We start from the raw sequence: 25,109 nt of genomic DNA, 5'->3' as shown, positions 1-25,109 counted from the left end.
TGGACCGAGATCCCACCCCACCCCTTCACTCCCTCTCATACCCAAGTTTCCTGATTGGGAAGGGGCCTGAAGAGCCTTTCTCACGTTTCCATACTACTGGCTGGCACGGCTGTCAGTAACGTTTGCTTCCCGCCTTCCAGCCTAGCGCGTTTCTTGGACCCCCTCGGTTTCTGCGACAAGCGGCTTACGTTTGCCTGAGCCGTGTTGCCGGGGACCCGCGACCTTTCACCCCTCCCTTCCCACAAGAGCGCCCCGGCCCCCGGCCCCGCCCCCGCCGCCGGCGCGCGCCCCCGCGCACGCTCTCAGCCGGCGCGCGCTCTCACTCCCGCGCAGACACGCACACTCTTTCCCAGGCGCGCCTCCCCCCCCCCCGCAGGCTGAGGCTTCGGCGTAGGGAGGCGGCGGCGGCGGCGCTGCTGAGAGGCAGGGACCGGAGCGCGAAGTGTGTGGGAGTCTGCGAACTCAACCCCTCACTACCCTCCCCTCTCAGCCATCCCCCTCCTTCCCCGCCAGCCTCCCCCCTCCCCCCCCCCCCACCACAAGCGGGAGAAATAATGAGCGAGACCGGGCGGCAGCAGCAGCAGCAGCAGCAGCAGCAGCGCCGAGCAGCCCAGGCAACGGCAGAACCGCTCCGGCAGCGGCGGCGGCGGCAGCACCAGCAGCGGGAGCGAGCGCAGCGCTAGCGCGGCGCCGGGACCGCCGCGCTCCTTCCCGGCTCTTGCCCTCCTCCGCCGCTCGCTCCTCTCTCCTCATCCACCTCCTTCCCCTCCTCCTGCTCATTCACTCTTTCCCTCGCTCTCCCCTCCTCCTCGGCTTCTCCCCGCGCCCCGCCAGCCCTCTCGCTCTCCCACTCCCTCAGCCCGTCCTCCCCGCTCCCCTCCTCCCGCTCATTCACTCGCCCCTCTCCTTTCTCCACTCTCTCCCCCTCTCTCCTTTCTTCTCCTTCTTTCTCCCTCCGTCTCTCACACCCCCTCCATTCCCCTGTCTCCTTTCTGACACTGCACTGCAGCTGCTCTTCAGCCCTGCCCCCTCCCCAGTGAGAACAAACCAGCAACATTGCTTTTTTTTTCTTGAAGAGATTTCTATTGATCCGATTAAAAAAAAACAAAAACAAAAACAAAACAACCTTAAGAAACCCCAAAAGCAAAAAAAAAGAAAAAAGCAAAAAAAACAACAAAAAAAAGAAAAAGCCAAAACAAAAGGGAGAACCTTCTCCCCGTAGAAGCGGCAGGAACTGCAAACATGATGGCGGCAGCTCCCATCCAGCAGAACGGGACCCACACTGGGGTTCCCATAGACCTGGACCCGCCGGACTCGCGGAAAAGGCCGCTGGAAGCCCCCCCTGAAGCCGGCAGCACCAAGAGGACCAATACGGGCGGTGGGTATCGCTTCCACCTCCCCGCTGGCCCCATCCCCCGCCGCCCGCCCCTGCTTCCCTGCCTCCCGCCGCCCTCCCTCCCTCCCGCGGCCCGGACACCTCCAGCCCGAACCCGGCGGCTCCCGCGCCCTGCCTCGCGCCCCCTCCCCTGCACCTGCCCCGCACCTCGCTGGTCCCGATACATTTCCATTTCTGTGTTTTATCATTCATCAAAATGGCGACCGGTTTTTTCGGAATAGACCTATCTTTCCCTTTAATCGGTCGAAAGGCTGACCGTTTAAATATCCTAGACCTGGGCAAGGGGGTCCGTTAAGGAGGAAGAGGATGACCCCGAGCGAGGTGATGGCCGCCCGAAGATGCGCGCTGCATTTAACAGTCGGATAAAATAAATAAATAAATGGCACTTGGGTAGCGGAGAGCGAATGACTGGGGCACCGGAGAGTTTTGCTCTCTTCATCCCCTTGGTTTGGGCCACAAGTAGTATGCAAAATCTTGAAGAGTGCATGCTCTTACCGCACTTATACTGTCGGTGCAAAAATCTCTTTGATTTGTCTTCAGGGGTGTGCATACGAGGGTGGGGGTGTCTCGTACTGTGACTTGTTAGTTAACATCCTGCGCTTCCCGGGAAGATGAGTTATAACGGGACCGGTACCGCTTCTTCATTGGCACTGGAGTCATCTTAACAATGCACCCAATGCATCGAGGCAGAGGTGAATTTATCTACAGCATGTACTTTAGAGCCGGATGGGGGTCTTGCGAATGGCACACCCGAAAAATTTGGAACGTTAATGTTCACATAAGGAAGCTGGATTTACCGGGGTGTTTCCTATTTAAGACACCACCAGTTTGACGGAAATTAAAGTTTAGGGAGTTGGCTTTATTTTCTAAAACATTTCATTTCAGTCTTTTTTGGTTCATCCACCCCCTCCGTTTTAATAATTGTGATTCTTTTGGAGAAGGAACATTATCTGGTCACTTTTAAGTGTATTTGATGTAAATGACTCCTAAGCTTTTTAGTATTGGCAAAATTCTTCTTAAGGTCCTTTAATTAATGAGCTTAAACGAGATCATAGTAGACTAAGGAGTGCTAAAGAAATACTCCAGGATTAGTTAGATTTACCAGTCCACATCACTTTGAGTTATTTCCTGGCACTTATTGAAGGCTTGGAATACACCCTACAGTTTGGGTGGATTATTTGGTAGGAGAATGGTTGTTTTGCATACTTTAAGTAGGATACAGGCAATGGCTAATTGTAGTGCTTGTGTGTTTGCTCGTGTCAAATATATATAGCTCATCACTATTTACCGTCCTTTTATTTATTTATTTTGCAATATGTTAAGTGAAGGTTTGTCATGGTATAAATCTCTGAAGTTTTGTTGAAGGGTCAGTTCGTTTTGTTTTACCATAGTAACCACAGATAGAATTGGAAGACTTCCATGTTTGGAATAACAACTGGAATTTAGTCATCAGTTTCTACAGTGTTGCAAAATAATAGAACATGTTTAGATTTTTAATTCCAAGTTAGAAAAAGTATAAATTCTACAGAATGGGAAACATTTCGTATTTATTTATTTTTCAGTGTAATTGGCTTATTTTTGTTCTTTATAAAAACAATTTAACCCCATATTTCCTGCAGCTATATGCCCAGTGGTTTAATCGCTGTTTTTCTCTCTTGAGGGTGGAGGGAGGGTACAAAGTTTAAAATTATTGTTTTAACGGAGTGTATTTCTTTGCATTTTTCAGAAGACGGCCAATATTTTCTAAAGGTTCTCATACCTAGTTATGCTGCTGGATCTATAATTGGAAAGGGAGGACAGACAATTGTTCAATTGCAAAAAGAAACTGGAGCCACCATCAAGCTGTCTAAGTCCAAAGATTTTTACCCAGGTAGGTGCAATGATGAAGAGATTGTTTGATAAATACCCAAGGAAAGGAAAAAAAAAAGATCTACCTGTGTTGTGTGCTGTATTGAAAGAATTCTTAATAGTGTGGACTTTATTTAGATATTTGATGTATTAGAGTATTTGTGGAATAATTTTAGAAATATTTTCACTCTTGATTACCTTTGGTTTCTATAATCGATATTCCGTCTCTGATGTAGACCAATTTCGAGATGAATCTTCCTGGGTATTTCTAACTACTTCTTTCTGATTAGGAAAAAAAAAAAAAAAACTAAAATTTAAAGATAGAAACCTGGACAGCTGGCATCAGGAAATAGGGTTCTTCTGGAGTTTTCAGACATAATTGTAATGACAATTAGTCTAGAGTGAATTCAGAAGAGGGGATAGAAAGGCTTCTTAAAAGAATGGACCATTTACTTTCTAAATCCATTATGTACCTCTTTCTGCTTCATTGCTTTGTTTGTTGGCCCTGGAGTAAAGAGGACAAGTGCTTCCTCTTCAGATTTTTAAAATATTGTGTTTTTATTTAATTGTGACTAGGAAATATATTATTATATGAGAAGTAGAACCATGCTTCAAAATTTGTGTTATTTAAAAGCTGTGTTTGATCAAAATATGTTAACAGTTTGTTTAGTACTGTAGGTACTGTAACCCAGTGGAATATGGCAAGTTTCCTAGGTGGTATAATTTTTTTTTTTGTACTTTTCAGTGTGTTTTTTAAAATTTTAACTGTTACAGAGTTCTGAGTATTTATCTTTTTAAAAGTCATTTTCTACTTAATATATGGATTTTAAGTTTAATTGGAAAATCCCCGTAATTGAATAGTTATCTCCTAGATGAAACATTATTTGTGTTTACCTTCATGCAGTTTCTGCCATGTTTTTTGATTATTTCATCTTTATGACCATAAAAATATTTGTTCAGTGCTGAGGGGACCAATGCTGCTTATTTTTTTTTTCTTGGTGGGAAATAAAAGCTGATTTGCTTTCAGTGATCTAATTCAGTAAGAGTTCTTTAGTACAGCAAAGACATCTGGCATGAATGTAAGCAAAACATTTGGAGGCCAATTGCTTGGTTGTAGAAAATGGACCATTATACTATATAAGAAGGTTTTAGATTGGTTGGAACTATCCTTTAGTTATTTAAATTAAATGTACTATATTTGGTAAACATTACACTTGCTAAACTAAGGTGTAGTCTCTTAGATATGATGTCCCTCAAAAGTTTATTTTCTGTGAGTGTAGTTTTGTAGATGGCTTTCCTTGTCTCTGAAACTTTCCTTATGCATTAGGAAAGTTTGCTAACATATTCACATTCTTAAGTTTAAAAGGTATGTTATGATGGAAAAAATCAATGTGGAATTGTGAAAATCCTTGGTACAAATAAAAGCATTCAAAAGAGCTTGATTGCGGAATTAATAACGTTATAGTTCTAGGAAAAGAGCTGCAATAGTAAATTAAATTCACTGTCAATAGATGAAAATGAAATAGCTTTTTTTGCATTATACATGAGGTGGTATCAGATGTGCAGAGATGTTACAGAAAATTGGTGTTTATCAAGGATATTCCAAATAGTAAATTAAATGCCTTTTCATTTGAATATAGTTTATTTTTAGTGGGTTGGGAACGGTACAACTGGAATTAGATCTTTTGTTTTTAGTCCACATAGTTGTGCATTTTTTCTTATTACATTGAAATTGCTTATATCATTTATAGTTCTGAGGCATGTTATTTATATAGAGCAAGAATATCCATTGGAAAAAATGGAAAACTGGAATGTGTTAAAGAAAATTTTGTGTGTGTAGTGACGTAACCTGATCAAATGTGAGTTGAAATGTCTGGATAAAAGAAGACTTATATTCTGCCTGTAACAGGTGGAAACCAATCACAAACTATGGAAACAATTTTAAGGATAAAATAAAACCCTGTAATTTATAAGAAGCTTTCATAACCCTGAGCACTTTGTATTTAAATATGGTTTTAACTAGGTTATTACCTGCACAGATAGATACATCTCTCTTCTTCTAATAGACTTTAATTTTAGTAGTCTTTCTGTTCATACTTGACCATAAGCCTGTGGAATTATAAAAAGTCCTAGTATTCTTCAACATAGCAGCCTCTGAGCTACTTTCAACTTGGGTTACTCAGATATACTTCGTGGATACTTAGCTTACTCTTCTCAAATGAACTAAATTATAAAACTATGATTTATGAGATGCCCTTTTTTGTGTGTTTCATATATGTACATATGACTCTACATTCCATTAGAATGAATGTGCCTAATGTTTATTTCATGGAGCATTTTTCTGTTTCATATTTGTAAGACAGAGTATTTGGGGAAAAGTATGCTTCAATTGTGTAACTTAATGAATTTTCTCAAATTACCTAAGTTTTAAAACAACGTAATTGTTTTTGGAAGCTTTAGTCAGAATACTGGTGCATTTGAGAATAACTTTCTTCAGGGTGTATATTGCAGGGTACAGACACACTTTGGTGATGTTTTATTAAATTTCAACTCAAATGATATGTGCATTGTTTTTACTATAGCCAGTATAATCTCATATTTATGATATTTGTTTTACTTTCTTTCGCCCTCTGGTTATATCTTTAAAATATCTTAAGCAACCTTGTTTTTTGATTTTTTTATATTTATAGTTGAGATGAAGAAAACATTTTTGTACTTTAATTGGTATGAATTTGGAATTTATAGAACCGTATATTGCATTGTGTATTTTAGCATGCCCATATATTAAATATTTGGGGGAATTGTATGATAAGAATTGTAAAGTACATTTATCAGTTACTGTAATCAGAAAAAAGATTCATTTGACTTTTTGCAGTGCTGTGCAATTCATTTATCTATTTCTAAAAATCTAAATCTTACAAAATACTAACTTATAACCTGTGATTTGTGAATATATCTTTTATTCTTTCTTGTTTAAAGCAACCTAATTTGACTTGTTTATATATCCTTTTTATAATTAGGTTACTCAAAGTTATTACCTTTTAATAAAAAACAGCTTTCTCATTTTGGGAAATAAATTACTGTATGCATTTTCAGGATGGTCATAGGATGGTATTATTTTATTCCTTTATTTGATATCTGAAGATGTGATTGTTTAGATTTTGTTAATAAGTAGATTGATTTTATCAGTTAAAATTATTTAATGAATGATTCAGGCAGATAATTGGAAAAGTTTATTAAATATATTATTCTTTGGGAATAATATAGGGTATGTAAAATAAACATTTTCAAGATTTTAGAATACTTCATAGTTTACTTATTCTATGACCCAAGATATTCATTATATCAAACAGGAATTCTCTTATAATCTTAGCATATATTTGTGTGTGTGTTTGTGTGTGTGTGTTTTAAACTATTTTCATAAATCTGGTTATAAAACTGGATCACCTTTAATATAAATTACTTACTTTTTTTGGTCCTTTAAAACTTGAACTCATTATCCCTAGATTTTATTGCATCGTAATTTTATCTCAGTCCAACTTGGGTGGTGCTTATTTAAAACATCACAAACCATTTATATGTAAAATCTTTAAAAATCAAGAAAAAGCAGAATGTAAGTGAAATTTTCTTTTAGTGAAGGAAATAACCCCACATTGCCTTAATTTTGACAGGGGGAACATTCACTGGCCAGTTTAACCTTTAGGACTGGGATTGTGTAAGAATGATCATTCTTTTAGAAATAAGAGGAGTTTGTGAAGTTTAAAATAGATCACTTATTTTGTTTACATTGTTGAAGGAAGAGTATTATTGTATTAGTAGTACAAGATGAATGAATACTTTTGTTATAGCCTCTGAAAGTTGCAGTCTATACTCTTTTCTTTGATCTAAGTTGCAAAGCATCTTAGAAATTTATTGGCATATATTTTAAGGCAAAATTAGCAGGTAAATATAATTATAAGAAGAAAATAAAGTATAATTTGCAGTATTGTTGAGTTTAATAACGATAGCTATCAATTGTGCTGTTTTGGTTTTAGTATTGTCAAAGAGTTGCTAACACATAACGTTTTTTTCTTTAAAGTTGTGATATTTGTATTTGTCATACTACTAATCGTTGTGGGTTTTTTTTAATATTTTATCTCTATATCCTCAGTTGTAGAAGGAACCATAAGCTTTCACTTATACATTAATATCTGTCTGAAAATTTGTTGTATTTTTAAGATGTTATTTCTCATTTTGAGTAATAGGAAAACAACATATAAAGGAATGTTAGTGGCATAGCACATCTGTATTAAAATTGTAGTTTCTGAAAGATATAATTTTTATACTTAACTCATGAAAGCAAATGTTTTGTGGTATGAAATATTTTAGAAAGATTGAATCAGCATTAAAAATGTTAGCTGTTCATTTAATTTGATTCTTTTTAAAATTTCACACTGATGTTATTATATCTTCTATTATCGATTTAGTAGGTTATGGAACATCATTAATTTATAGAGTCATTGTTTTCATGAATTATTATAGCACAACGTCACTTTGAATTTTGCTATTTGAAGCCTTCTAGATTTTGGGAAAATAGTTCATTTAAAATTTTTGACATTGTAAAGTGATACAGTACGTCTAGCAAAATTGCCTTGCAAATATCACCCCCAAAGGATTTCAAAATAGTCTAAAAATAATGAACACAATTGGTAAAATAGTTCAATATTTGTGTATTGAAGATGTTTCATGTAATATACAACAAGGAAAAACGATCTGTGTCTTGGGAATTCTAAGGAGTGTGTGGTATCACTAAAAACCAAGCTATAAACCACCAGTTAGAAACATGTCTTTTTATAGTTCTGTTCTTTTGTTTTGTTTTGCTCTGGCTTAAAATAATTAATTTTTCTCTTAAATATTGTAAGTAACATTTGCTGAACACAGTTATGCCACTTGTTAACTAAAATTTCGTACTATATATATATACACGTATATATATATATAATGTGTATATATTTAAGTTTAATCAGGTCCCACTTGTTTACTTTTGTTTTTATTTCCCTTACTCTAGGAGGTGGGTCATAGAGGATCTTGCTTTGATTTATGTCATCAAGTGTTCTGCCTCTAAGAGTTTTATAGTTTCTGGTCTTACATTTAGGTCTTTAATTCATTTTGAATTTATCTTTGTGTATGGTGTTAGGAAGTGTTCTAATTTCATTCTTTTACATGTAGCTGTCCAGTTTTCCCAGCACCATTTATTGGTACATATATGTTTTTGCCACAGAGTTTAGTCTCAGTTATTTCCAGTTTAGTGGAGCTGTATTTTAAAGGATAACTTTTATGAGCAAGTGCAGCTTTTCAGAATAAAATTGGGGGGGATGAGGGTGGGAGACTTGTGCTTGATTGCCATCTCATTTCCATCTTTGGATGCAGCTCTAGCATAAAGTTAAACAACATCTGCAGAGATCTGACTGACAAACATCTCTCTGGGACTCATCATTGCAGCCTGCAGCAGGTGCATTCAGCTTTGCAGTCTTTTCCAAAAAGAGGTTAGTTTGTTCTAACATTTATCAGTAGACCAGTGGGAGCAAGTGACTAGAGAGAAGAGGTTGGTTGTCACTTGTCCAGTGCTGGAATACTACAGGTAATTGGACTGGACTGGTGGGAACTGCTGCAGTGTGTGTCTCACATTGCACTGCAGCTGCTATGGAGCTTAATTAACCTGACCCTCAGAGACTGAAGTGGCATGGTATGAACCGTAACATGCAAGAAATGAAACAGTGCTTTTCAGTGCTTTTGATGCTTGGGTTGGTGAAATTTCTTCATCCTGTTCTTTAAAGATACGTTATCAACTTTTCCATTTTTTATATGGATATATTTGCAGCTAAAATGATTTCCATGAATCTGATAGAATCTACATAAAAAGGAGAGGGGGACTTTAGGTGTAGAAATAAAAATCAAATAACCTTAAGTTAAAATTTATTTAAAATTACTTGTTCCACAGGTATATTTTCAAATCATAAGTGAATGGAAGTAAGTGGAAGTACATTGGAGTTCTTTTAAAATTATTATCCTAAATTAACATTTGTTTATTTTATAAGAGAAAGAACCTATTTAAAATTAAGTAGTATCTTTTTAGCATGTTAGCGACTTTGACAAACAGACTTTGCTGAGTGTTTTGATGTGCTCCAATAAACAAGACAGGAATAGTATGTTAAAAATGTTTTTAGGATGCTTTAGCTTAACATAGGAGTGCTGTTGAAATGGTTTTTGACCACAATTTATTATAAGTAAATTAAAAGTTGATTATAATAAAAACTTTTTAAAAGTCTGTCATTCATTTCTTTTGTTTTCAATTTCTTGATCTATTTGAAATATTGACAGTATGCTTCTATGACACATACAGAAGTTTCCTGTATGTTCTAATAGTATTTGCATTAGTTAGATATTTCATCACAGTCCTGTTTATCAGTTGGCCTTTGCACAGAAAACAGTTCTTAAATCTGGCAAAGTGCTATACCATTTTAAAATAATTCAGAATTTTGAAATGTCATTTGGATTCTTTGTGAAGCAGTTTCATTATTTTGACTTTTTGTTAGTCTCACTAAGTTAAATTTTTTGGTATCCATTGGCTCTTAACTTGTCAATTACTCAAGAGTAATTAAGTTTTGGAGTTTGCAAATTTTTGGAACCCCTTTACTTATCTTGAAGGAATTTTTACGAGAGTGGCCAGTAACTATTTGATTCTGAAGTTACTGTCTGTAAGAAAAAAGAACTTTTAAATTTTATCTTAATTTGGTTATGAATAATTGGTAATTTATTAGTAATTATAGTAACTGTGGGAAATACGATTAAAATAATAGTCTCTAGAATTGGAGAGTTTCATTTTTCCACTTTTAAACATATTTTACTTTTTAATCAAAATTTTTTATTTTTTATATTGTGGAATGTTATTTTATTAATTCTCATCAATATATTCTTTAAAATTTCACATGTAAGATGTTTTGATATTTAATAAGAATAAACATTTTAAGACTACAAAGTAGAAAAAAAGAATATTATGTACACAAGCAAACTTTTTGAGATATTTTCAACATTGCTAAGTTTCAAACCATGATATGGATATCCTTTTCCATGACATACTTGATCATGAAAACACATAATATCTACACTCCATCATTCATCTTTTGCTGCTTCCTGCAGGGCCTGTCATAGCATCGTTGACAGGACCAGATGAAAAATGAAATCAGTATCTTGAGTTTTTTAACAGCAAAATGATTCAGGTAAGATTATTTGGTGTGGAAAAGAAAACATTTTTTAAATTATTCTTATACTCATTTAATAATTGATACTTTTAAAATTAATATTTTTCTTATTTCAAGTCCTGTTTTATGTCTTACTGATGTTCAGTATATTTTCAATATCCAGTGAACTTTATTCTGAACTCAGTAATGTTTAAGTTTCAGACTGTGGTGTTTCTTACTTTTCTTGTGATGCTTGGCATACTTTTTGAAACTTTGAAGAGTAACTTTTCTTTTTTAACGATTTTTGAAAACAGTTACACATTGAAGGGCCCATAGTTCATTTGTAGGATAAATTTTCCCATAATGAACTTATTAATTAAATAAGACTTCAAATCCTGCGTTTCTTCTAAGGTATAATAAATAATACTGTGTTGACTGAATTTTTGGAAATCATTGTTGAAGAAAGTTGCCTTCATTTAAATTGTTAATAATTTACTGTCCTAGTACTTAGATAGGGCAGTGACTTTAAGATTTAGTAATTAGAAAGATAGAATAGAAGGAATGGGGTAGTGCACTTTATTAACACAGAATAGTAGAGAATTCGGTATATATTTTTGTTCTATGTTGCTAAATGTTTTTGATTAACTGCAGCTTTTCAATTTTGGTTATGTTCATTTTTGAAATACTTGTTTTTGAAGGAGTATGTGTTGGGCACAATTGAGCCTATACTTGGAGACTGTTCACTTACACACATAGTTTTATTCTTTGTATAAATCCTGTGTTTTTATTTTTCTAAGACTAGTTAATTTTTTAAGCCAGGAAAGTACTTTTTAAAAAAGTCTAGTTTCATTCTTCACTATGAAATCTGTCCGGAAGTTTTTCTCTTATTAATTATTGTGTGTATTTATAGATACTTCCTAGGAGTCCAGGTGTCCTTTGGTTATTATGAATTAAAATTATTACAAAGCATCTTTTCTTTGTAAAGGACTATGGGTATGTTTTGCATCATCCTAAAATGTTGTTCTTAATTGTTACTGTCTCCTTAGGTTTTGTTTACTTTTTTTTTTTTTTTTAATATTATATGGCATCTTCTGGCAGTGACTTAGTGAATATTGAAGGGGCTTAGGAGTATCCAAGAGGCTTTTTATTTTTTCATTTAAAGGAATTGGAAAAATTATAGAATTGTGAAACTAGATGAAAGAAATGGCACTTAAGTGTGATCTTTTCCAGAATCTTCATTTAATAGTTGAGAAAACCAAGATACAAAGAGTGATATAGGCCAATAATTGTCCTCAACTTTTAAATGCGATTTTGAATTTGTGGTACAGTTTTAGTAGGTAGTTTATTCTCATTTTGCTTTCCCCCGTTTTTTTCCCTCCTCTTTTTGAATATAACTCTCTGAGGATATGTCATCATTTCTCTCACCTAGTTTTAAAATAAATACACTCCCCACTCCCACTTTTTTACAGTAATTGTTGTTGATTTTGATTTGGTATACTCTAAGGCCAAAGACAGGTCCTCTTTACCATATATTAAAAAACAAATGATCTGATAGATTATATTGCCTGGAATATAAACTGGTCATTTTCTGTATTTTCAAAATTGTATTGCTTGAAAGTGACAGTATTCAGGATGATTTGATTTCTACAACTTTTGTTGCTTTCTTTCATTTGCAAAGTCCTTTCTTTTCCTTCTTTTCTTCTTATTTTCCCCCTTCCTTTGTTCCTCAGCTCAACTTTTTAATTTCTTCACTTTTGGTTAAACTGAGTATTGGCTTTGCTAAAAAAAATAAAGACTTTCTAAGTCAGATTCTGCTTTCAAGTATATATATATATTTTCCATATTTTTGACTTACAAAATTTCCTTCAGTATTGCATATTTGGCTAGGTAGTCATAACAGTTGGTTTTAAAAGGACAGAGTATTATGATTAAGAAATAAACATGAGGCTAATTTTAAGGTAATCTAAGTAAAAGTAAGATACATAATAAAGTAGTTATTAATTTTAAAACATAATTATTTTTTTTTTTGTCTACCCATTTCATTAAATTGGTCCACTTCTTGGTTAATTAGAATTCTGATGCTCTTTGCATTTCATTATAGGCTTAAGCACTACTTTCTAACATAATCACAGAAGTTACTTAATGTGATTTTGAAGGTATTTTTCCTTCATGGATTTAAATTAAAACAAAAAATTTTGTCATAGTCTTTACTTACTTTAGTAGACTACTAGCATTAAGCTCGGAGAAGGCAATGGCACCCCACTCCAGTACTCTTGCCTGGAAAATGCCATGGACGGAGGAGCCTGGTAGGCTGCAGTCCATGGGGTCGCTAGAGTTGGACATGACTAAGCAACTTCACTTTCACTTTTCACTTTCATGTATTGGAGAAGGAAATGGCAACCCACTCCAGTGTTCTTGCCTGGAGAATCCCAGGGACGGGAAGCCTGGTGGGCTGCCGTCTATGGGGTCGCACAGAGTCAGACACGACTAAAGCGATGTAGTAGCAGCAGCAGCAGCAGCATTAAGCTTCATTGATATGAAAAAATTTGTCATCCTACATGCTTGCTATATGTTCAGCATGTAACTCAGTGCTTTAAACATCTGTGGCATTTGAAATATAAATCAATGTGTGATTGAATGAATGACTAGTCTGAGGCTTCATCTGTGAGTGTTGTGGATATAGAAGCAACCTTCAGTTTTTCATTATATTTCTAGTTTAATGGGATAGTATCAATACAATGGATGTAGAAGGCAGTTCATCTTTAGTTGTTTATTGTGTTTATAGTTTCTTAGGGGTGAGTATCTGTGTGAGGAAAATCTGATTTTGGATAAGTAATGAGTTTGTATGTGAGAAAAATCTGATGTTGGATAAGAAATGAGTTCAAAAATCAATCAGTTAAGAAATGGCTATAGACATGTTAAGATAAATATGGACTAGGTCTTAAGAAAGAAGAGTAGAATTTCATTTTCTATTTAGCATGTTGTCTTCTGTAAAGAAAAGTGAAAGCCAGTATTACAGTACTTCAAAGCCATCTCCCATATGAAGATTAATTTTAAAATACTGTCTTAAGAAACACGAGCTTAACTAACATTTATTTATTAATAAAATAATAAAAAGTACCTGTGTACAAGATGTCAGAGTTATATTACATCATACTTTGCCACATGGCTACCTATGTAGTAAGGAATAATCTACTGATCACTTTTCTTAAGATACCTTGAAAATCAAAGATTACTAACCACTAAATTAAGATTACATTATTAAAAATAGGATTAGTAAATTTTTGTTTTTAATATATTTTAATATCTCTTCCTCCCCCCTGTAGTGGAGAAGTAAAGGTATAAATATATTACAGCTTTTAGAAGCTGGACTAAAATTTTTACTCATGAGAAAAGCATACCAACTGTTGTAGTAGATTGGAATTTATACGTTTTGAGTTTGACTAACTTGTATACTTTATTTGAAATTAAAATTTTAGGAAAGTTATTGAATATGGTTTTCTTCAAAGTCTTTTAAATGCTTTCTTAAACAGAATTTAGAGAGGTATGAAGTATTAGTGTTCATCTCATAATAATAGATTGTTTCATTTTTACTACAGTAAACCAGTGAAACTTCTAAGATTTAATAGATAAATATATTTTGTTTCATGCTTAGCCCATTGCATGTGTGTGTGCTAAGTTGCTTCAGTTGTGTATGACTCTTTGCAACCCTGTGGACTATAACCTACCAGGCTTCTCTGTGCATGGGATTCTCCAGGCAAGAATACTGGAGTGGGTTGCCATGCCTTCCTCCAGGGGATCTTCCCACATATTTATAAATTCAGTTTATTTTAAAAAAATTCATGAAGAGTAATGGATTACAATAATTTTAAGTGTTTCTTTATTTGACTGCTTCCCCTGCATTGTCTGCCACTATGGCCAGATTTTAACTTTCTGGTGGACATTTATGTGTTCCCTCTGGGGTTGGGACTAAATACACAATTCTCTGAAGATCTTACTGTCAAGCAGGGGGCGATAAGAAACAATAAAGATAAATATCTGGTTATAATGAAAATTGATAATTGTATAATGATAGAATTATGTCTGGAAGTGGAAACTGCCTCTGTCAGTGGCAAGATCTTGAGAGAAGAGGGTATACTTCAGAAAAGACTTCAAACAGGAGCTGACAAAGTTTTGAAGGTTGAATTTTAATTTGCCTGGTAGACAGGAGTGGAAGGTCACTTGAAGCAGAGACTGTATACATAGTGACGAAATTATGAAAAATACCCCTCGTATATTCAGGGATCCAAAAGTTATTTGATATTACTGGGATAAAAAGTAGATATTGCTGTGGGGAAAGAGTGGGAATAGGGAGATACTGTCATTAATAGTACAGATAAAAAATGTATTACAAATGTAAAAGAAAAGTGTGATTGAAGAATATTCATTTTGGGGACATTCATTAGCAAGAAATATTTGAAAGAAAAAATACATCTATTACGTTTTTAAAATGAATGACAGAGTACTATAATTAAAATATAATATTTCTATAAATGTGAATAGTGATATTTGCATGGTGGCGGAAGGATTGCCTTAGTTATCTGAAAGCAGGGTAGTAGACTAGAGAGGCTTCCTCAGCTTTATACGTAGAATTAAAGAGAAGACTAAGAGGAGCAAGGGAAGGGTGAGGCAACTAGTGATACAGAAAAGAAATTTAGGAAATACAGAAGCTATCTTTTGTTAAGCAACTATGTGCTCTGAGGGTAGAAGAAAAAGGTGTGGGACCCAGTGATGAAAAATGTCAGTGAGGAATGTTTTGCTGTATTCAGGAAAGCTCTGGAGATAGAAATTGGTTTTTCACATTCATTCACATTTATGTAACCTGTTGGCTACACAGGTGCATTTAAAGTTAGTGACTCAAGTGGTTTTTTTTTTTTACCAGTTTGCCTTTGATTAATAGCTATTTAGAATCATATAGCTGATAAAAATTTTCACCTTCCTTAAATTATATGAATATGTAGGCCTAGTTTCTAGCTCTCTTGGTATATGAACATTTATTTTTAATTTGATGAAAATTAGTGATTTGTACAACGTATGCATTTTTAATGTGCGAATTTTAATTTTTGGTAGTGTTCAAACACTGAAGTTTTGGTATGTGATAGACATTGGTGTGTGTTATGTCAGTGAAAAAACTGAAGCTCCTTACTCATTGTTAGTTGATTCTCTGTTGTGTAATTATTTTGTTTGGAATTTCAATTGATTATTGAGATTCAGCAGGATTCTCCATCATTGATGTTTATTTCATATAAGAATCAGTCTTAATTGATAATCTATCAACTCCAGATGAGTTTAAAAAGTGATTGTGAAAAATATGGCACTGTTTTACATTTGGAAAATGGGATTAAAATTTCTCTAGCATTTATACTTATTTGTGGAATTATTGGCTAGTTGTGTAGAGAAACATTAAAAAATTGAACAGCTGAAGTGACATTAAGCACCAGATGGGAATTTGAAACAAAAATATTCACTGTGTAATCTTTATTTAAGTGCTGTTCATAATTCAATAATACCAGTTGTGTAACTCAAGATTGATTTCAGTATAAAAAGGAAGCATAAGCAGTGTCTCATTGCCTTCAAATTGATATACATATCATGATATGGTAACATAACTTATTCTTTAAGGGATAGATAATGTAGGTAAGATGACTGCATACATTGCAGAATCAATGCAATTCTCTCTGAGAAAGTTTGTGAAGAAACTTTGGGTATGTGAATTGTCACATTAAATTTAATATCTCGTGAATTCTGCCTTTAAGATGATCCTCTATTTTACATTTACACATATATTTTAAAAGAAAATTTCCAGCCATGTTTCATTACAGTAATGTTTGACATTCTTTCTTCTGAAGTACGTACCTATTCTGTTTAAAGAAAGGTATGTTCCTTTGAAAGCTTTATCATATTTTTAGCTACACTGGTATATTTGACATCTTGTTTAAAAACTAGAATGACTCTAGATGTGAAAACACAAACTGTGATAATAAGCTAGATATGCCATATGTGGCAGTTTACGTTGGCATATATCTCAAATGGCATGTTTAATGTACTGTATTACTAAAATTAGTAATTTTACAGTGGAAGACTGCTACTTTTATTTTACAGTCTTTCGCTGGTGGGCTTAGAATGCTGACAGACCCTTTACTTTGTAAATTCTTGTTTTCAGCCTTTGCAAAAAAATCTTTTCGCCATTAAAATGATCTACTTGGGATCTCTCTTAGTAGCTAACTTATTCTCTGGAGTTTGTGAAAATTAATGAGATCTGCAAGTAAGCAGCATGCAGTTTGACAGATGACTATGAATGTGAATAGTAGTTACATATATTGTATTTTTGTTAAGGAATAATAATGCTAATATATTTGATATAGCCAAAACTGATTTAGTAAAATAAATAATTAAGAACTGAAAATGGTATTTTTATTTTTAGGAAATGTATAGATATTAATAGAAAAAGCGTGGAGCTTCTATGTCTGTATACCATTTATAAAACCATTTAAAGAGAACTTCAATACACATTGCCCTTTTATGATACAATACTCAACTATAAAATCATATTTCAGGTTTCTTGAACAATTATTTTTGAATTTTTAAAAATACTGCTTTTATCAAAAAATTTCTGAAAACCTTTCAAATGCTTCAGCAGACTGCATTGAAAATAAGTAGAAACTCTACAATGTGAGGGAGATAATTTAGGTAAATGAAAGGGATAAATAAATAATTAAGGACTGTGTACATTTTTTGACTAAAAATATGCAGAACAAATACAATTCTGTTTGAGGAAAATTTTGAAGATATTTTATGTTTAGGAATTGTTTCAAATAACATTTAGTAATTTCAGTATCTTTTAAAGGGCCAGGCTCTGAATTCTTTCTTTTTTTTTTTTAACTTTACAAGATACATTGTAAAGTGAATTCTTTTATGTACGTATTTAAACTATCTCTGTGACCATTACTGGGAAAAGTCATAGTCCTGTTTTTAAAAGTCTAAAACTGTATAACTAAAACTTATTATAAGTAAGTAGTACATAAAAGTATTTTACTAATCATGACATAATTAGATGTTACATCACTATACTTAAGTATCAGTGTAGCCAGGAATTTTTTATATCTGTTTTATAGTTGAGGAAAATAAGATAGTGAAGGTTAAAATGATTTGTCATATAGAAAGTTAAAAATGATGAACCTATTTGTTTACTGTTATTCTATAACACTCTGCATCAGACTGCTTATTAATTTGAGTTCAAAAACATAGTATTCAAAATTTAGGTAAGGTTTACCAAATTGCCACATTTGACCTGGCACTGAGAAATAGATATTTTTTATGGATTGGTAATTCCCCTTCTTCATCTGGAAATCCTTCAGATTTCAGTTTTACAATTGAAAGCACAACTGTAATAATTAAGCAAAATAGAGACATAAAACACGTTTTCTGTTCTGACCAGACCTCTGTAAACATAGACCTTGATGTCGTCTGTATGTTTCCCATCTTTATATTGCTGTTAGACATTAAAAGAGTTTGAATTTTTGCCTTGTCTATGAAGTTATTTACATGAAATCATTTGGTTGTTCTGTTTAGCATTGTACGATTTGCCTTTCAGATTTTATATCATATATGACCACTGCTCTAGAGATTTGTTAAACTGTAGTCTTACGGTTAGTAAGGTCTAGTCAAATCCCTATGATAGTGCTTACTATAATCAAAGTTTTTATGAAGATAATATGCTTTGATATTATACAGTAGAGTTTATTAAGGAATTGTCAAGCCATATCAGTACTTTTTAGTGTTTTCTGGGGATATAAGATGGAATACAAGACTCCTAGACAACATGTGATGTCAGACAGAGCAGAGTTTGAATCCAAGCTCTGCCACTTAACTAGTATGATTTTAGTCAAATCTTTTAATCTTCTTGGACCTCTGATTTTCTCATCTGTGTGTGATTAGTTCCTCTTGTATAGATATAAGATATTAGGGAAAAATATAAAACCATTTTACATAATACCTGACATATAATAAGCATTTTATGACTTATCTTTTTTCATCTCCTTCTTCTCATATTTGTTACATTTAATAATACTATGTTTAAAGCAGAGACTCTAATGTAAAACAAATTATATTAATGGGGTAGTAAAAAGGAAAGCTTGCTCTAAGGATTTTTTCAAAATTGTTTTTTTCTCTTAATAACTAATTGTTATAAAAATGCAGGTAATACAAAGAAAGCTAGTTAGCCTCTCCTCATCTTTTAGGATAATTAATATAAATAATTTGGTATGTATTCTTTCAGATTTTACAAATGCCTTTTTATATAGGTCCATATTTTTAGTAGATAATTACAAATGATATTTGTTGTTAAAATTTGAAATAAGTTTTCAACAAATTGCTTCTTTTGGTTAATGGACTTATGAAGTTTCTACGGTGGCCTTCCAGTCTCACCTATGTGGATATTTTTACTTGCATAGCCTAAAAATATGTTCTGTCATACCCCTGAATATATGCAGAGCTTTGTTTGTTTGTTTTTCACCCATATAGTTGGGATAAAAACTAGGGGCATGATTTTATAATATTTAACTAGATTAAATCTCATCTGCAGCATGTGGGCTTATTTGTATTAAGACTCTTAAAAGTTAACGTAATTGGTTAGTCCCTCTTTCTTCATTGTACATTAAAAATATTGATCAGAGCTTCAATGGGAATAAATCAGGTGGCATGTAGGATATTTAATACTTACTTTCATGATCTTTTTTAGGATACTAAGATTTCTGAAAATTCTTTTCCTATTAGTCAGAAAAAAAGTCATAGTGTATAGAAGGATAAAACTAGATATTTAATGATATACATGATGATTCATAAGGCTTGTTTTTTAGCTTAAATTTTCAATTGCTTCTGTGAAGACCTTAAGAATTTTAGTTCATGCAACTTCCATGAAAGATCTAAGAAAATTTACTAATGTAGTGTTATGAAGAGTGTCTTTTAGGGGTCACGATTTATTGCTTTACATTTCTTAACAAGTATTCGTATTTTCTGTGAGTCATCACAAAAATTCTTCGTTGGCATTATGGTAAAATTCTTTTTTATTATTTGCCTATATTTTATTATAACTAGTGTATAAGCTTAATGCTGTATTCAGTATCCTTACATCTTAAATATTATATACATATTAAATATTTTAAGTTTATCTAATACTATGAAAACAAAAACAACAATATATATGATTTTGTTTTGTGTGAATGCTCCTTTGAGGACAATAAATAAATCATATTGATTTGGGGATTGCTTTATAGAAAATATAAAATATTAGTGAATGTTTATTATGGTATTGAGTAAATTCAGTTTTGTATTTAGAATGTTACACCTTTGAATATATAAAAATACTAAATGCTATAGTAAAAAATGAAATGAGAAACTTTTTGCAAAAGGTAATTTTAATTCCAGAATTATTGAATATTATGGGCCAAATCTTTAGAGCAGTATGTTTATTTAGGATACTTAGAATGTGTACAATGACAATGAAGTCGTCAAATTGAAATGAGAGTAATATTGAAAGCTGACAGTTTACAAAAGAGGAACGTGTATTTGCCTAGGGTAGAGATCACTAAGGGTTATCTCTGTTTATATTAGGGTATGGTTTTGAGAAATAGAGCAATTTGAAATAGGCTGTGAATGCTGGAAATAATCCCAACTTCCTTCTTTCGTGTAACATTTTAACTTTTTTTGGTAACTAAGGCAAGAGGCCCCACAATATATGATGAATTTAAGGATCAGTTACAGAATATCCTGTCATACTAGATTGATGATTTTACCCTCCTATTTCACTGATGAAAAAAGTAACTGAACAAAATTTCACAAGCTTCCACCATTAGATCTAGCAACCTAACTACTTCAGTACCTATATGGTCTGTATTTTCTCTTATTCTGATAAACTGTCCCTGCCCCTAGGAAAGGCCAATCCTTTACTTTTATTCTAGATTCCATGCCTTCTGGGGTACTCAAGACATTTTTTAGAGATTGTTTCTTCTTTCCTGGGTTATCTGATAAAATCCTCTCCTAGTCTATTCTTTTTTCTCAACCTACAAACATACTGTTATTTCTCCAGTGTTAAAAAAAGGGCATATTCTCTTAATCACACTGCCTGTTCCGGTTACCAGGCCATTAACAGTAAAATGCTTCAAACTACCTGTCCATAGTTGTGCTGTCTCCAGTTTCTCTCCTCCCATTTTTCTTTAAAAACTATTTTAATTAGGATTTTGACCCCATCCTTCCAGGAAAACTGTTGTTGTCAGGGTTACTGGTGACTTTAATGATGATAATTTAGTGGTCAATTCTCAGTTCTTATCTTTATATACAGTCTGTATGTAGCATTTGACATAGTGATCACTGCGGCTTTGAAAAACTTCTTTCTTCATCCAGCTTACATCTACCTAGCGATTGCAGCCTTGAGTTTCCTTTGTTGGTGTCTTCTCGTTTCTCTGAGCTCAGTCCTCGGACCACTCTTTCCTTTTTTCTTTACATTGTTACTCCCTTGGTGATCTTAGTCAGTGTCATGATTTCAAATAACCATATGTTCTTTGATGACTACCAAATATTTATATCCAATCTGGATCTTTCATCTGGACTCTAGACTAATGATGCACCTTCCCACTTCATATCACACGTATGTCTAATAAGTATGTTAGAATTAGATATGATTTTATATATTCTAATGTTTCTGGTCTCAAAATCTACTTCTCACACAGGCTTCATTTTAATTACAGCTTCATCCTTCCAGTTTTGTAAGGCCAGAAATCTTGAAGGCATCCTTACCTTCTCTCTTTTCAGTCAGATTTTACATCTAATTTGTCATGATTCTGATTGTTTTTAAGATATGCACCTTAAATGTAAGCTGAAAGCAAATATTGAAAGCAAAAGTAAATGTTGAAACTGTTCATTTTGCTCTGCTTAGTCAAGAAAAGAATTAACTAAAGGTGGTTGGCTATGAACTCAGTATGTTAAAACTCTTTTGGGAAAATGGCAGAAAGTACTCTGTCCTAGTTACTGTACTGACTAGGTTGAGCCCCCAAGTTATAATTTCAAAAGGTAAAGCACTGGGAAAGCTAGATTCATGTTTAATTTTATGTTATAGGGAATTCTTGTAGCAAGCAGTCTGTACCCTAAGGAATATCAGTGTATTCATTAGAGTAGGATAAATATTTTTGTACCTGCAAGAATTGATTTTTAAAGAATAAATATAAAGCAGTAAGGTTAATAAAATTTTAAATAATACTGGTTCATTGGGTTATACCAAAATGAAATCCATTTATCCTTGAGGACACAATTAGCTTAAAATGTAAATCATGTTAGGTGGTATGTACACATAAATGATAAGTATATATACACTGACCAATTTGGAAAATTTTGTTAAATCAAGACTTGATCTTTTTCAAGGACTATGCATTAAAGAAATTGCATACCTCAAAATTATCCAAATGGTAAATACTTTCCTATAAAATATTTTGAGATGCTTTTATACTTATCAACTATGAATCTTCTCAATTTTATAGTCCATGAAAACTTAGTCTAGTTAGTGAATTTCATTTCTCTAAATCAGTTCAGTTCAGTTCATTTGCTCAGTCATATCCGACTCTGCAACCGCATGAACCGCAGCACACCAGGCCTCCCTGCCCATCACCAACTCCCGGAGTTTACCCAAACTCATGTCCATCGAGCTGGTGATGCCATCTAACCATCTCATCCTCTGTTGTCCCCTTCTCCTCCTGCCTTCAATCTTTCCCAGCATCAGGTCTTTTCAAATGAGTCAATTCTTTGCATCAGGTGGCCAAAATACTGGAGTTTCAGCTTTAATATCAGTCTTTCCAATGAACACCCAGGACTGATTTCCCTTAGGATGGACTGGTTGGATCTCCTTGCAGTCCAGGGGACTCTCAAGAGTCTTCTCCAACACCACAGTTCAAAAGCATCATTTCTTTGGCGCTCAGTTTTCTTTATAGTCCAACTCTCACATCCATACATGACCACTGGAAAAGCCATAGCCTTGACTAGATGGAGTTAATTTTTACTATTTTCCTTTTATTCTATACTCAGTTATTAATGGAAATTGTATTATTTAACAGAATAAAATAATTGAGTTTTTATAGAGCCAATATAATGTTTTTAATCAAATAATTACATAATAATTTGACTTCCTTTCTAGTCACGCATTTTATTAGTATGTCTTACTGACAATCTCTGGAAATAATCTATGAGAATAAGACAAAATAAAGCTCTATACATCTCAATATATAAATGATACAGGAGAGGAAGTTTGTTTAGTCACTGTGGTGTAAAAAGGGAAAATTGTGGTAGTTGTGGTTTCCTGGATTACAGGGATGAGAATATGTGGATTTGTATTTGGTTTCATTTTAAAGTTTAACATTTAAATTTAATTTTCTGGTTCAAGATTATGGCTTAAAGTTTGTGACTTAAAATATTTTACTCTGATCTGCTTAATATTAAATCATCCCTTTGTATTAGTGCTCATTTATGTGAGGTTTGGGTTTCCATATCATTCATACATATTATTTTGGAAGAATCTGTATTGTACTATTTTCAGATGGCTGATGGACAGATTTTATACAGGTTTATCTGACTCCAGAGCCCATAGTCTTTTTACCATATAATATTATGACAAAAAAATTCCTTTGAATGAAGGTATTTTTTTCCCATATCTGGCGTATTTTTAAAGTTTCTTGTATTAAAGTTTTATTTTGAAAATGTTATTATGGGTTTGATTTTAGCATGCTCAAATTATGCTTTTAATCTTCATTCTTATAGCTTTAAGATTTATCTACATAAGCAGTTAAAACATATTTAGACTATGGTCATATTTAATAAAAGTTATATGTAAGTAAGAAACACAAATTGGAATTTTAACATGTTTCTTGATGAGTAATTTTTCATGTTTTTCTTTAAGTTTAGTGTTAAGTAAGGTAAGGATCTCCAGTTTTGCAAATACATAGTTACCCATGTATGTAATTAGCAAGTATTTATTAAAGACGGATTATATACCTGGCATTTTACTGTGTGCAGAGGATACAAATATATTTAAGGTCAAAGCTCTTCTTAATGATAAGGTATAAATTTGGAGATTTAGGTGAAAGCTTGGTTGTGTAGGGCCATTTAGTCTGTCAAGTAAATTGGATTTTTATCTTAAAATTGGATTATATACAACATGTTTAAAGGAGTTTCTAAATCTCCTGTTACTACATATTCAAACCTACATCAGTGACCAAAACTCCTACATGATAGTGGATGTATACAGCTTTTAGAGAATTATTAATTTACCTAGAACAGATTTGACAGTATAGTTAAGATTTTTAAATATAAAAAGCCATTATGTTTGGAGTAGTTTTAAAATTTGAAGTTATTAACTATTTTCTCAAAATATTTTTTGGTTTTAGTTTAAATGACTACTAATTTACTAATTTATGTGGCTCTGTTCAAAGCTGGAAACCAAAGCTGTTCGCTGTACCATTGTTTACATTGAGACCCTGTTAAAGAGAAGGATACATGCTGAAACAAATAGAATTAAATGATTTTAAATTAAGAATAAATGACAGTCTGTTCTGTTATACATTAATCATATCTTTAGAGTTTTACTTTTTCCGATTTTATGATAGCAATTTCTGTTTTTGAAAGACATTAAAACTGTGTTATCTTTGTTTTCTTGAACTGTATTTAAAATATAAATGTAAGATCTGATATAGTTCAGCCTCTTGCTTTTATTATCATCCACTTTATGTATTAATACTTTTGCTCTGGGCTTGCTGAATATCCCTAGATAAAAGACTAAAATTGGGCCAGCTGATTTTGCTACTCAGTTTAACATATATTTCCAAATTGAACCAGCTCTTACTGTTATTATCCTTTTGTTTATCTCTATTTAGTTTTTTATCCTGTGCCTACTTTTTTAACTTTTTTTTGGTCATTGTCAACCTAGAAACTCACCCCAATACCTTCATACTTTCTTAAGTGATTGTGCTTCCTAGTTTACTTAGATCTTATTCAAGGACCTCTATCAACTTCTTTCATACTTCAGATTATTCTGTAATTTCAACTTTGAAAGTTAAAGGTGAAGTTGCTCAGTCATGTCCAACTCTTTGCGACCCCATGGACTGTAGCCTACCAGGCTCCTCCGTCCATGGGATTTTCCAGGCAATAGAACTGGAGTGGGTTGCCATTTCCTTCTCCAGGGGGGATCTTCCTGACCCAGGAATCAAACCCTGGTCTCCTGCATTGCAGACAGACGCTTTACCCTCTGAGCCATTGCCTAGATCTCTAGAGAGGGAATTTCCTCTTCCTCTTTTGAGGCTATCATTTATCTTGTTTCTTTTTTCCTTTTTAAGACTCTTGTTTTATCATCTTTTTTTCCAATCTTTTAATTTTTTCAGTAGTTTCTCCTTGCTTTAGAAATATATATCTTTCTTATTTATCTTAAATTACAAAAGACTGAATCCTTTCTTTGATAATGATAATAACCTTATGGTTTCTGCCTCTCTCTACTTTCCATAACCATCCCATTTCTTGAGAGGATAATCTGTACACTTTATTTTCTATTTTTTCAGCATTTTGCTACTCTT

General features: G+C 33.6%; 1 protein-coding gene across 3 annotated transcripts in view; it reads left to right on the top strand.

Annotated features, from left to right (window-relative positions):
• Positions 1–506: 506 nt before the first annotated feature.
• Positions 507–25,109, top strand: part of NOVA1 (NOVA alternative splicing regulator 1) — a 170,521-nt gene continuing 145,918 nt past the window's right edge. For 2 of the 3 annotated variants that reach the window (XM_070358660.1, XM_070358659.1), the window contains exons 1-2: positions 8,665–8,769; positions 10,424–10,503. Coding sequence is in view for 1 of the 3 variants with exons in the window: in XM_005901030.3 (XP_005901092.1) it covers positions 1,243–1,378; positions 3,123–3,266 (280 nt within the window). In the remaining 2 variants the exon portion in view is untranslated. Of the gene's footprint in view, positions 1,379–3,122; positions 3,267–8,664; positions 8,770–10,423; positions 10,504–25,109 lie in introns of those variants that run through there. The other variant, XM_005901030.3, reaches the window with a different exon arrangement.

This window comes from Bos mutus, chromosome 21 (genome assembly GCF_027580195.1).
Source record: "Bos mutus isolate GX-2022 chromosome 21, NWIPB_WYAK_1.1, whole genome shotgun sequence".
NCBI lineage: Eukaryota > Metazoa > Chordata > Mammalia > Artiodactyla > Bovidae > Bos > Bos mutus.
Note: the sequence above shows the minus strand (reverse complement) of the source record. Positions and strands in the feature narration are given on the sequence as shown.